The sequence below is a fragment of the Mastomys coucha genome, unplaced genomic scaffold, assembly GCF_008632895.1.
Source record: "Mastomys coucha isolate ucsf_1 unplaced genomic scaffold, UCSF_Mcou_1 pScaffold12, whole genome shotgun sequence".
Lineage (NCBI taxonomy): Eukaryota > Metazoa > Chordata > Mammalia > Rodentia > Muridae > Mastomys > Mastomys coucha.
In genome coordinates this window covers 17,697,228-17,711,697 of record NW_022196894.1, presented here as the reverse complement: position 1 = coordinate 17,711,697, position 14,470 = coordinate 17,697,228, and the positions used below count along the sequence as shown (strand labels likewise).

Sequence of the window (14,470 nt, the reverse complement as noted above, 5' to 3'; positions counted from 1 at the left end):
ACAAAGGACTCAAGTTTTAATTTTAAAAATCACCTTTGTTGCTGGGCAATGGTGGCGCACACCTTTAGCCCCAGCACTTGGGAGGCAGAGGCAGGCAAATTTCCGAGTTCGAGGCCAGCCTGGTCTACAGAGTGAGTTCCAGGACAGCCAGGGCTACACAGAGAAACCCTGTCTCAGAAAACCATAAAGAAAAAAATCGCCCTTGTTACAACTTAAAAAATTTAAGAAAGCTTCTTTTACTATATCCAAAAAGTTATTATGTATAGAAGAGAAAATTTGGAAACATTAAAAAAGTAAAAGCTGTCTTTCTACATGATTTCTAAGAGGAGGTATCGTCCTGGGAAAGCTGCTCTCACGTTAAGGCTGCTTTAATCATACAGATTTCTAACCTCTCTTCCATTTAGGGCCTAAAAAGGAAAGTTAATAGCCCACCCAGGAACAAGTGCTCTCAACCCCCAAGTCTGTACCCTGGAGATTTTTTATTGTTAGTAGTCTTGGATTTCCCAATGGATCACCATTTTCTCCTTTTTCCCCGTAAGAGTGAATCTAAACTTTCAAACAGAGCACGACTTTGGGACAACCTTTGATAATTAAAATCACTGGTTCATATTTTTTGTTTGTCCTTAAGATGGGGTTTTACTGTGTAGCCATGGCTGGCTGCAAGATAAATGTGTAAAGCAGGCTGGTGCTGAATTTAAGAGATTCACATGCCTTTGCCTCCCAAGTGAGATTAAAGGCCTGCACCATCATGCACCAGGAGATTGGACTTTTAATGAGTGCCTCAAGAATGGAAAATGGGCCCTGTTATCACAATAGATAAAGAGGCCAAATGATCTTGAGTCAGGTAGAATTCTGTCCACAAAGCAGCTGGTCCATAGATACAATTCATAGAACTGGGGTACCATTTAATTTTGACAAGGAGCCAGCATCCAGAACCATTTACAAACTTCCTTTAATAGGAATGGGTATGCCAAATACAAAGAACCTCCCCTGCATGAGCAAGATCTTCATGGCTTCAGACAGCAAAAGAGAAAAACAGGAACAGGCTAGAAGCCTTCATTTCTGAAAACTTGTACCTCTCAAGGGTTGAGATTTATAGCTCCTCACACAAACATGGCAGCTGCAATTCAATTCCAGGAGATCCAATACCCTTTTCTGCCCTCTTTGGGTACTATGACTCTTAAAAGGAGCCAACATCCATGCCCTTGGGTGTGTCTGTGTCCTGCCTCCTGGGTGCTTTTCCCTCACACCTCACAGACAAGCTGTATTAACACTTCTTTATTGAACCTTTGTTCGGCTTCATATGAACAGTTCCATTTTAACACCAACACACCGGGCCATACTCAACACACACTAACATTAGTATTCTTGTTGGCCACCTTTCCTTTCCTCAAGTGACTATTTTAGTTTCTTGTTTATGTTCTAAATTATTTTATGGTTATTCTGGTAAATATAAACATCTGATTTCCCTCTTGTCCCTTTTTACACAATCATTTTTAGGTATATTAAAAAAAAAACAAACTTAAGACTCATCAGATTTTTGGTAAACAAAATTTAATGTAACCATATAGTCAAGTAATGTTTAAAAGACATTAGATACAACATTTAAAAAATTAAACTATGGAGGAAGTGCAATTAAACAAAAACATAAGCATTGCTGTACTACAGCTGAACTGAGAACAGGGACATGGAGAACATTCTTTTTTCACTGTGAAGATTCAACCTCTAGGCGATAGGTGTGTGGCGGTTACAGTAAAGCACACACACTTGTTTGGTTCTGAAAGCCGTAGATAGCTCTGGAGACTCACACTTGCAGGAGTGGCAGCAATGAAGAGGAGATGCTTTCTCAAGAAAAGGCCCAAAGCAGAACTAACTACTAATATAATGACAAACAGAAATAACTACACATACTTTTTTGACTATTTCAAATGACCTTTAGGAGAGCTTAATGGGTACTTATCTGAGTATTTTATAAAGCACCTAGGTACCAAAAGTTTAAAAATGTAAAACTCCAAGCAACAACCTTATTTAACATTCTTTTTCTGCCAAGCAGGCAGCTAGTACTTACAAAAGCATTTCAAGAACAGCTGAGAGTTGTGGCTCAAGCCTACAATCCTAGCACTCACAGGCAGAGGCAGAAGGATTGCCCCTAGCTCAAGGTCAACCTGGCCATATACTGAGTTCCAGGTTAGCCAGTGCTACATTAAATCAAACAACTGAACAACCAACCAACTCACCCAGACCACAGACAGAAACCCACGCAGCCAAGCATGGTGGCACATGCTATCATCCAAGCACTTGGGAGATATGACAATGATTGTAGTTCAAGATCATTTTCAGCAAAACAGAGTTCTAGGCAAGCCTGAGCTACATATGACCCTAACTCAAACTAGGCTAGCCTGGGGTATATATGACCCCGACCCAAAAGGTAAAACAAAACTAGACCCTCAAAAACCAATACTGAGGTTTATCAGACTGAAATGGCACTGGGTAGCTTAAGGCACAAATGTTAAAACAAAACTTCTTTGGAACAGTATATAAAGTTATGACTTCACTTTCTATGTTATGATCACCTTTAGCACTATGTAAGTTTAATATTTAAGGCAATTACACAAATGTAAAAGGGCCATATACAACATTTTAGTGGTACTTATTTTTATGGTGTATGTTTTGCCTGTACTATGACAGTTTGCATATAATGTATGTGTACCATATGTGCCTGTGGAGGCCAGAGGGTAGTAGAACCCCAGTAACTGGAGTTACAATTGTTAGCCACAATGAAGGTGCTTGGAACCAAGCCAGATCCTCTGCTAGAGCAGCAAATGCTAGTGCTTGCTTGTAACCACTGAGCCATCTCTCCAACTCGCTTACAAATAAAACACTCTAAAATGTCTAAAGTATTTTGAAACATCTCTGGTATTATTAGTTCATACTCCTGGAAGTGTTGTTTGATGCCTAGCACTAGATGTGGCAGTAAGCATAATTAGCTAGTCAAACCTACTGCATCACAGGTCAGCCAAGCTGCTTCATTCTGGTTACGTGGTATGGTGGATTTTCATATTGGTTATGTGGTTTGGTGAATTATTTACCTAGCATAATAATGGGTGAAATGGTATCATTCCAGCTTTCTACATAATGCCGATCAACTCTGTTTCTCCCCTGGGAATTCATGTGGCCAACTCTGACCTCAAACTGGCTCTGTTGCCATGGCTGCCCTGGAACTTTCTCATCTTCTTGCCCCATCTCCCAAGGGCTGGGATTACAGACATTGCCACCACACTCAGCTATGGACCGCTAACTCTAGCAAGACCAAGTCATTTTAACTAGTAATGTCTTGGGTTGACTATGAGGCGGTCCACAGGAAGCTTCTGGACATTATCTTATTACTTGATACCACATGAAGTCTTTAGGATGTATCCTTTCCTATATAAACCTCAAGACGCTAGAGGCACACAGATAATTCAACTCCCTTTCTCTCTTCATGTATTGGCTCTCAGAGTGATTTTTAAAAATCTACTGTCAGATCAGGAAAAAGCAGCACACCCCTGGTTTGGACAGTGACAAAGGCAGGAAACCCACCTTTGTCTTTCCTGAGTTTCAAAATGGGAGTCTGACAGCAGGTGCAGAAACAATTCATATTCACCAGGAGAACATGCCAGCTCACAAACCACTGCCATCCTTCCAAGTAGAATGGATGTTCAACCACTGCTAAGGGGATCAGTCTAGAGTCATCAACTAAATGGCATCTAAGTGAAAGCACTTTGCACACCCTGATGGGCAACACAGAAAAGCTAATGCCCTCCCTGAGCATTTGCGTCTCTTAAAACCTGATTCAAATGGAGTAAACACCTGGATCCCAATCATCCATCGATGAAAAAAGGCTACTGAAAATCCAATTCCTATCTGTTAGTCAAGTCAGTGTGGGGGCAGTACAGTAGAAAGGGAGAGAGCCTGGCTGCTGTGTGGAGTACATGGAGAAGACTGGGAGGAGGAGTCAAGTTCAGGAAAATTCACACAAAAACCAACTGTCATTTTCTGTCGATCCACAAAACACACGTCCTTTCCAACTGAACAGCCACAAGCAATGTCTGCAAACTTCTGTCCAGGTCTGCTTTCTGACCTTCTAACACTGCTGTCACACAGCTGCACAGGTCCTTACAACCAGATCTGCACCTTCAGAAAACTGGTCCTGGCTTCCACTTCTAACTGCAGCTCTCAGAAGGCAAAGAATTGCTAAGAGTTTGAGGCTAGCACAGGCTACAGAGATCCTGTCTCAACAGTAAAGAGTACTCTAGAAATGTTCAAATTTACTCTTACGCAACAGAATTATATATGAACTAATTTTTTAATTTATATATATTTCTGATAATTAAACTGAAAAAAACCATTTGGTGTTTGTGAGATATGTACACAACCATACTATCTACATATAAACACATACACATACTAACTTAAAGGCTATAAACATTAACTATCAAAAGAAAGTCTGCCAATTATGGGATAACAATGAAGATAGTCTGACTCCAAGATGGTTGATAATATCCCTTTTAATACACTTATTATACCCTAAAATTATTTTTCTTTTTTCTTTTTGTTTTGGGACAGGGTTTTTCTGTATAGCCCTGGCTGTCCTGGAACTCACTCTGTAGACCAGGCTGGCCTTGAACTCAGAAATCTGCCTGCCTCTGCCTCCCAAGTGCTGGGATTAAAGGCATGTGCCACCACTGCCTGGCAAAATTATTTTTCTTAAACCAGGGCTTATACCATTATTTATCAAGGATTAGCAAAGGTAAGTAATTAAAGGAAGTTAAAATATCAACTGGGTAGCTTTTAAAAGTTAATTTTCTAGGATTCAGGTACTTTCTGGTGAGTTTTAATATAATTTGCAATATAAAAAAAATTAATTTGTTTAAACAAATTCTGATTTTCAGTTTTTTTCCCAATTTACTGCAATAAACATGAGAATATATGAAAGATAAACATTACAAGATACAAGTAGATAATACTTTTACAACAGACAAAAATACTAAAATACAAATTTACTTTGACCAAGTCTTTTATACGTATTTATGAATGGACATGATCTTACAAATATACATGAGAATAACAATTATCATTTGTAGATTCCTAAGCATTTATAAAACACCTTTGTTCACACACTTTACTGTTAAGAATTTTTGAACTAAACAATTTCCATTCTCTAACAAAAGTATAATGCAGATATTTACTATAAAATTACAGTACAAATACCCTCAGTTGTACATACATCTGTTTCTCAACCGACATATGATTATTTTGTGAATTGTTTCTATAATGTTATATCACTTAAAATTTATGACTTGAAAACAATTTCCTAAGTGTATTTTTTAGCATACTTCTCAGAATTTAGATTCCAATTAAGCATGACTCTTAAAAACATTTGTATTATCCTAAGATGAGGAAGAAGTTGTTTGCCGATGCTAGGTTTCTGATTAACTGCCTTAATTTGAACAGAAATCTAATGACAGCATTGTAACTGACAAGGAGTATATTATAGTGAGACTGGGAAGTTACACAGCAAGCCACCTGCTGCAGCCTAGGGCACTGTTCCACATAGAAGTTACAATAATTAGTTGTGCTAATTCCTGCTGTATTCACTTATATTTCTAAAATTTCACATTTCCCTTTGAAAACTGCTAAGATTTACAAAATGGAGGTGAAGAACTTAGAGGGAAAAATTTAATAGAAATCTGAAAATGTTTATCAGTATTTTATACAAATAAAAGAGCTCTCCCAAATAAGAGATTTCTCTCTGGAGACCAGAACTGCTGCTGGTCAGTTACAAGCGAGAGGCCCCACTGAGAAGAGTGATCTCTGCTGTGGAATATGAAGGAATCCATCAACACTCCTAGCCTGATAACTGCTTACAAGGCAGCGGAGAGATGCTCACAAAGCATCATGCTAGGAAGTCAAACCCTGCCAGGCTGCATAGGAGCAAACCTGTTCTTGTTTTTCTTATAGCAGTATTGCAAAATGCAGTTTTGCCTTTATATATATATCTCTTACATACATGTGTGCCTGTATGAATTTATGTGCATCACATATTTGTAGATGTCCAGGGAGGACAGAAGGTGTTCGATTCCCTGGAACTAGAAATGCAGAATTTGATAAGGGTGGGAACCAAGCCTGGGTTCTCTGCAAGTGCAGTGTTTTAAACCCTGAGCCACCTCTTCAGCCTACTTGGTTTCTTTTGATGCGCCTTCCGGATCCTGGATACAGACACCTGCCGGGCTCTGTAAAAGGGATTTCAACTCCTATGTTAGTTTAAAGGGAAGAACTTTTTTAGTGGACTCACAGATGATTCATTAAATACCCTGAGAACCAAAGTGGATCACATTTTTTTTCTTTAATAGTTATTTTAACTTTTCCCTAGGGACTAATGTATAATTTAAATTTCCTTACTTTTACATCTCCTACATAAGCTCACAAAAAGTATTTAATATCAGAGAACAGTCTATAAAGTCATAAAATTTGGTATTTTATGGCAGCTGAATTGTTACTACACTTTTACAATTAGGAAAGAAACAAACAAAACACTAGAAAGCCTTCAATAAAATTAACTAGTATGGATAAAGTCAGTGACAGATATTTAAAACTCATTTCTTCGGGCTGGCGAGATGGCTCAGTGGTTAAGAGCACTGTCTGTTCTTCCAAAGGGCTGGGGTTCAATTTCCAGCACCCACATGGCAGTTCACAACTGTCTGTAACTCCAGTTCCAAGGGATCTGATCCCTTCTACCAATGCACATAAAGTAAAATAAATTGTTAAAACAAACAAACTCATTTCTTCCTCTCACAATGAATTCTAAACATTCTTAACATCAGGCAATTCAACCTAAATAAGCTTCAGTCATGTAATATTCTCTACATAATTGACAAAAAAAAGGACGCATTCCTGAAAGACGGTTCACAAATCCCTAAGATGTATACACTGGGTGGTAATGCCTACCCCACAGTTTTTCAAAAATGCCAAAGTATAATCATAGGCCAAATTATTATTATTATTTTTTTAAAAGACCAGGTCTTATTGTGCAGCCCTTGCTGGCCCAGAACTTGTTATGTAGACCAGGCTGAGTTCAAATGTATAGAAATCTGCCTTCTGGGTCCTGGGATCAGAGTGAACACTGGCCTCACTACAACCAACCTCCCACCCCCATTACAGTAAAGGATTTATGACAGCTTGCAATATTGGTATTCTGGGTCAGAAAGGCATCAGGATTATTTATTTCTTTTTGCAAAGGAGTTGTGTTCTCACATGGTAGTTTTAAAAACTTTCCTCTTGGATTGGCGTTAGCTTCTTGTGTGAGGTATCCTGGGTCTAGTTAGAGCTTAAAGCATTTCTCATTGTATCTGTGAATAGTTACACAGCCATGGTAGGATACTGGTCTGGGCATTGCAGCCACTCCTGTGATGATACTTGTCGCAGGATCGTAACAGAGAATAGTGTCTGTGGCTTCTCCATTTTCCCGTCTTCCTCCCAGGATATAGATTTTACCATTACAAACAGACATACCACAGTTTTCCTGTTTAAGCAAATATATAAAAAAACAAACAAAACACCAATTAACTATTGAAGATAAGGGATTTGACAATAAACTGAAAAAGCATCAATATGCGTTAACACAGTATAAGAAAGGGAGATGTAATATTCCTTTTGCCCAACTCCTGTTGCATGTTTGGGTGTTGATAGTTATATGAATGAATGAATACTAAGACGAATTGTTACTAACAGAGGCCAAGATGTGAAGGGTAGGACAGACTGACAAGGCTTTCATTCCAGTACAGGAAATAAGCATTTAAAAAACCAGGGCAGGGGCTGGAGATGGCACTGTACTTAAGAGCATGTGCTGTTCTTCCAGAGGACCCAAGTTATGGTTCCCAGCATCCTGGAACACTGGGCAGTTCAACTGCCTCTGGCTCCAGCTCCAGGAGATCTCATGCCCTCTTCTGGTCTCCAAGGGCATACATGTAACATCCATTCACACAGACCCATAAGGAAAAACAAAATCTAAAATAAAACAAAAAAAACAATGTAGGCTATGGTAAAGAGATGGCTTAGCAGTTGTTGCTGTTAGAGACTGCTTGCTGTTGTTCCAGATGACCCAAGTTCAGTTCCGAGCAGATCCTTGGGGAGCCAATACTCTTTTCTGGGGGAGGGGGCACTTACACACATGGAATGCATTCACACAAACACACACACACACACACACACACACACACACACACACACACACACACACACACACAAACACATACCCCAAACCATAAGAGGGACCTGGTAAATGGGTTTTTAGGTAAAAGATGCTTGCTGCCAATTCCAACTGTGTTCCATTGCAGGACCCACCCACATGTTGTCCTCTGACCTCCACATGTGCTGTGACACACACACATACACACAAATAAATGTGTAAAAAAAAGCCACAGCTTGGCAGTGATGACACGTACTTTTAATCTCAGTACTCAAGAGGCAGGCAGGCTGATGTCTGAGTTGAAGCCCAGTCTGGTTTACAGAGTAAGTTCCAGGACAACCAAGAGACAGAGACAGAGACAAAGAGGGCGGGGTTGGGGGGAGAGACACAAAGTAATCCTTTCTTGGCCTTTTGGCTAAGAACAAAGCAAAGATGAGACATCAGAAGTCTAGAAGGAAGTGGTGAGCTTTAGAGTTACTCAGGAGGCTTCTCCTTAAGGGGACATAATGAAATTTGTTGGAAAATAACTGGTAGCAAACTGATATAGAGAAGCTATACCAGTTAGAGGATAGAACTCTAAGGACAGCTTTAATGTGTGTGCTTCTCTCTGAAAAAACCTACTTAAGGATTCTGAGACATCAAGATAGAGACAGCTTGAGAGAAGCAGGCAGATTCCCTGTAAGTCTGAAACCTTGGTGCACCATGGGCAAGGCCACACAGCAGGTGAAAATAAGCATTTGAAACAAGATCAATCGTGAGCAGGAAATGAAGTAAGTCAGGGATAAACTAGAGTTAAGTCACAAGAAAGAGGCCTAATTGAAACTCATATTTAAAGACTTAGAGGAAAAAGATAAGAGACTAAAAACAAAGAAATGACTACTAGTGACTTGTCTTTGGAGAATGGGCATAACTGAGGAGGGTGAGGAAAACAGATCTGTGAATTCCATGCCAGCCAGGGCTACAAGTGAGACCCTGTTTTTTTTTTTTTTTTAAAAAAAAAAAGAAAAAAGAGGAGGAAAAGGAGGTGGAAGAGGAGAAAAAAAGAGAAAAGGAAAGCAAGCAAAAATCTAGCCAACTAATCAAACTAAGGAAGACAAAATACAGCCAACAAATTAAAGAAAGAAAGAGAAAGAAGGAAAGAAAGAAGGAAAGAAAGAAAGAAAGAAGGAAAGAAAGAAAGGAAAGAAAAAAGAGGGAAATAGTTTCTGGATGGATGATAGAAGGAAGGAGTGAAGGAGGGAAGGAGAGAAGGAAGGAGGGAGGAAAGGAGGAAAGGAAGGAGGGAGGGAGGAAGGAAGATGATATTTTGGGAGAGGAGGATGGAGAGATGGTTAAGGATGCTTCCTTCACTTGCAGAGGAGTGGGGTTTGGCACCAGCACCCCATCAGGTGGCTGACAACCACCTGGAACTGGAACTACAGGGCACTCACATTCCTGTGCATATACCAACAGGGTCACTCACATCCCTGTGCATATACCAACAGGCTCACTCCGTTGTGCTCTTCTTCCTGCATTATCTTTACTGATATGAGGACAGACAAAATGCTAGCATTGGGAGCAGCATTTTGTAATAAAAGGAGGGTGAGCAAAGCCAAGACCCTGCAAGCTGGAAGCCTTTCCAAAACAGCAGAGGTGAAGGGGAGCTGGGGCTTCAGGTGTGATGTGTGGATGAATGAGGTCGGAACATAACCACTTCCTTTATAACAAAACAACTAATAACACTATAAACAGAGAGCCAGTTTCTCCTCTTCTGAAATATAAAGAGAAAGGGGAGGAAGACTGGAATGAATGAAATTCTAAAAAAGGTGAAGGTTGAATTTTTTTAAAACCAAAAGCCTAAATATAATGGCTACTTCCTGTTGGGTTACTGAAAAGAAAGTTAGTTTGTTAAAGCTGGCCCTTGGAGCAGAGCATGTAGATCAGGATAGAGCGTACCTAGTGTTTATGAGGCTCTGGACCCAATTTCAGCACCACAAAAACATAAAAAAGAATAGAAACAACTCCTTGGGAGGAAATTTTAAAAAATATGAAATATGTGAAAAGTGAGATTCCAGTAAATAATCACATCACTTGTTCCCTCTTGTATTTCTGTCTAGACTCTCAGTGCTCTTACCTGCCGGCTGAATGTGTTTTGAACGTGCATCCAGTAGTCTTCCACGGGATCGTAACAATACACTGCCTTGGTCAGCCCACCAGCTACGTAGATCAGGTTGTTTAAAGAGACAGCTGTGATGCACCTCTTGGCAATGGGGATAGCTGCACGAAGTAGCCAAGAATTGGTTTCTGGGTCATAAGATTGGACCTAGTAATACAGAAAAATATGGAGCAAAATGTCTAAATAAAACTCTTTTGTTTGAAAAAAAAAAATCAAAGAAAGGCTAATTTTTTACCATTAAACATAAGATAGCAACAAAATGTGGGACTGTGAAAGGCAGTCTGTTTTCTGGTCGAGCTAGGTTTTAAACTCTGGAGACCCAGCAGATTAATCTGCAAGGAACAGAAAGCCAGTTTGCCATGCTCCCAGACGCTAGGCCCCAGCTCCATAATTCTGTGGCCATCAGTGACGTAGGCTGTCTGGACTCCACCCCCACAGTTACCTGTACCAGCCAGGTGGCCCAGCCCACTATAAAAGGAGCTGCTTGCCCCCTTTTCTCCCTCTTACTCTTACTCTCTTGCCTCTCTCGCTCCCCATTTCTCCATATGGCGAAGGCTGGCCTCTACTTCTCTACTCTTCTCCCTCTCTCTGCCTTTCTACAATAAATGCCTTAAAACCATGGACTGCCTCTTCTCATCGGGATCCGCCTTGCTGGAGCAATAGAGTAGGTCCTCTTCTAGAGAGCTGCTTGTGGGACCCTATTATTAGCCCACAACAAAATACACAAAGATTTTTTTTCCAAGAGGAATGACCTATAGGTTGACTTATATACACTAAAATCAAGTCTTAAGTTTCTCTGAAATTGCCTCATGTAAATTAATCATCTCTCAATCTGAATATAATTTCTTTATGCTTTTAGGGAGTCCTTACATCAAAAGAACCTCAAGCATACTTTTTGTGTGTTTTTTTTTTTCTCGGTGTTTTGAGACAGGATTTCTCTGTATAGCCCTGGCTGTCCTGGAACTCAGAAATCTGCCTGCCTCTGCCTCTCAAGAGCTGGGATTAAAGGCATGCGCCACCACTGCCCAACAATTTAGTATACTTTTAATGAGCATAAATTCTGTATGTATTGCCACAGTGTCTGTGTGAAGGACAGCAGAACCTGTAGAGTTGCTGCTATCCTAATATTATAGGATCTAGGGACTTAACCTTTCAAAGGTTTAAAGAAAATAACCTAGCTGGAAGCAGTAATTAACCTTTGCTCATTAATTTTCTGTGATGCATAGCAGACAGTAAAGTTTAACCATGAGATTAGCTCAAAAAGGTTTAATCCCATTTGTTACACACAGAAAATCCCTGTCTACATTATGTATACATATGGTATCACTGTGACAACTTGGAATTGAATGCTTTTCCCCTCCAAGAACAGAATACCAGAAAAATTTTTAAAAGATCCCTCACATTTAGTAACCTAGCCATCTATCTATTCAAGAGACCACCTGTCTCTCCCTTTGTACACAGCATGGATAGTTTCTCTACGCATATGGCTTACCTTATCAGAACAAGTATTATCATCAGGTCCTCCACCAATCACAAACAATTTTCCTACACAGCTTGTCACTGCAGGAGAGCTCACCGCTTCCTTAAGTGGAGCAACTTCTGTCCAACGATTTGAAAAGGAATCGTAACACTCTACACTGCTAAGTCTGTTTTGCCCATCATAGCCACCAACAACATACACCTATACGTAAAATACAGGGAAAAGAAAAGAATCTTAATTAGCAATCGAAAAGGTTTATCTGCTCTGTTAAAATTAGAGAATCTCTCTTATTCAAGGACCCGATGGCTATAACTACAGTGTTATTTATTATTTAGCTCAGTTTTCTGAGCCTTTAGCACCCTTCTACTACTGCCATTACAGGGCCTTTTCTGTTATGTTTCCTTCGGTGACATTTTACTCCCACAATCATACTGTATTTATTTTCCCTACTGTGTATCTGTGCTTTCCACACCCTTGGAAGAGTAGTCTTTACCACACCTGTGGAAATGAGGTTTTTCTTGTTTTGTTCACTCTACAATGAGCTATTTGATTATAAAGTAGTAAAGCTGTGTAAGTGTAACACTAGGTAGGGGTCAGCAGTGTGAACGCTCGGAAGGCATGGCCCATCTTTCAGTACCTCTAGCAGCTAGAAAAGTACCTGAGACACACTGAGCTCAAAGGGCTTTCTCGACATTTCCCCTGAATTCAATTCCCAGCAATCACATGGTGGCTCACAACCATCTGTAATGGGATCTGATGCCCTTTTCTGGTGTCTCTGAAGAGAGTGACAGTGCATCCACATACATGAAATAAATAAATGTTTACAAAACAAACAAACAAACAAACTCTTCCTGCCACACGTCATTAACTGAGAAGTCCAACTGGGACTCACTCCTGCCCTTCCTTTTGTTCTCCATCCTTACCATTATCCAAGGGTTCACATCATTTCAGAGTTCCTCCAACCACATGCCAACCTTCCGAAAACATCACCAATCAATCCTTTTAACAGATCATCAATGAATGCTTGAGAGTTGGGCTAAATGTCACACACTGTGATTTAAATCTGTCTACAATTTACTTCTGTGTGCCTCTGTGTGTCCACAGTAGACAATGCCACTTCTACTGTACATTGCACTTTTCTAATGTGTAATGTGATCTTATCTCAAAAAAAGAAAAAAAAAAGTGAATGTGTGGCTGGAGCGCTGCTTAGCAGTCAGGAATTTTTGCTGCTTTTACAGATGTCCCAGTTTCTATTCCCAGCAGCCAGATCCAGAGGATCTGACACCATTTTCTGGCCTTCAAGGGCACACACACATGCATACACACAACATAGAACACAATCCATCACCACTACCACCTCCAACACAGAGAAAGTAAACAAAACATGCTGGAGAGTTTATCTTAGTTCTATCCCCTCTTGCACAAATAAAGAAGGCGAAATAATACCACTTGAGATAAACATTTTTCCTGCTTGATTGCCAAAGTCAGTAAAAGGGGAAAAGTTGTGTGGACTACACACTGCCCTAGTTTTGTGATCTGATATAATGCCTTTCTAGTTCTTAAGCATTTGGATTCCAATGTATGAGAAATGTGCTGCACTGTTACAAATCTGAAATAGGGAGAACAGAATATCTATTCAAAAAGCACAGTGTCATATTGTTTATGTCTTTAGTTTATCTTGGTTAGTAATGGGAGGAAATACCATTTGAAGCCAAAATACCCAGAGGGAAATGCTAGATGCAGCTGTGGCATTTCTTTTGGACGTTTACCAACAGAAGTAATAAAAAGCCTTTTCTCTTACTTTACCAAGAAGGACAGCCATTTTGTGACGCCATCTGCCTTTATTTAGAGAAGCAACTCTGATCCAGATATTTAACTGTGAGTTATAAATCCAGACATCACGGCTGTTGATTCTTCCACCTTCAAATGTAAAACAATGCACATGTGGTAATGTCACTTAAATTGACCGGGTCAACTGGAGAAGTTCAGCATTTGCTCAGCATTAGAGGAGGAACCTTCTACAGCTTCATAGGAACAGTAACACAGAGCAGATTTAAATCCTGCCAACTCTTATCTTGAGAAATAATGACTGCAAGGTCCAAAATAATAAAATACAGAAAGTGGGTTTTACCAACCAGGCATCCCAGCCAAGTACAAATAGGGTAATTCTAAAGATGTTGTAAAAACCAGGAAATCAGGTGTATGCCCAGGGTCCATCACTGGATAGTAAAATAGCAATCTGCAATAACTGCTGTCAATCAACAGGCTTCAAAGCATAGACACTAGCTATACTTTTCAAAATCTGTCATTCTGTCTGACTTTTAGGACTATGTCATGTGTAATAAATACATTCAAGTTAATAATTTTTACAGATAAATTCTAATTGATAAACCTGGGGAGAGAATTTCAGATAATAAGCAAATTAAGCATGTTTAATTGTATGAATACTTCTAACTTTACAGTTTACAGTGATTCTTTTTCTTTTGTTTGTTTTTTTCGAGACAGGGTTTATCTGTATAGCCCTGGCTGTCCTGGAACTTACTCTGTAGACCAGGCTGGCCTCAAACTCAGAAACCCGCCTGCCTCTGCCTCCCAAGTGCTGGGATTA

The 14,470-nt window shown here is 39.8% G+C and overlaps 1 protein-coding gene across 7 annotated transcripts in view; it reads right to left on the bottom strand.

The window, feature by feature from the left end:
• Positions 1 to 1,546: 1,546 nt before the first annotated feature.
• The window catches only part of Klhl24 (kelch like family member 24), a 56,081-nt gene continuing 43,157 nt past the window's right edge, over positions 1,547 to 14,470 (bottom strand). For all 7 annotated transcript variants that reach the window (XM_031363411.1, XM_031363410.1, XM_031363409.1 and 4 more), the window contains 4 exons: positions 13,664 to 13,782; positions 11,875 to 12,063; positions 10,341 to 10,529; positions 1,547 to 7,561 (listed from right to left, as the gene is read on the bottom strand). In XM_031363411.1, the coding sequence (XP_031219271.1) occupies positions 7,361 to 7,561; positions 10,341 to 10,529; positions 11,875 to 12,063; positions 13,664 to 13,782 (698 nt within the window). In that variant the 3' untranslated portion in view covers positions 1,547 to 7,360. The remainder of the gene's footprint in view (positions 7,562 to 10,340; positions 10,530 to 11,874; positions 12,064 to 13,663; positions 13,783 to 14,470) is intronic.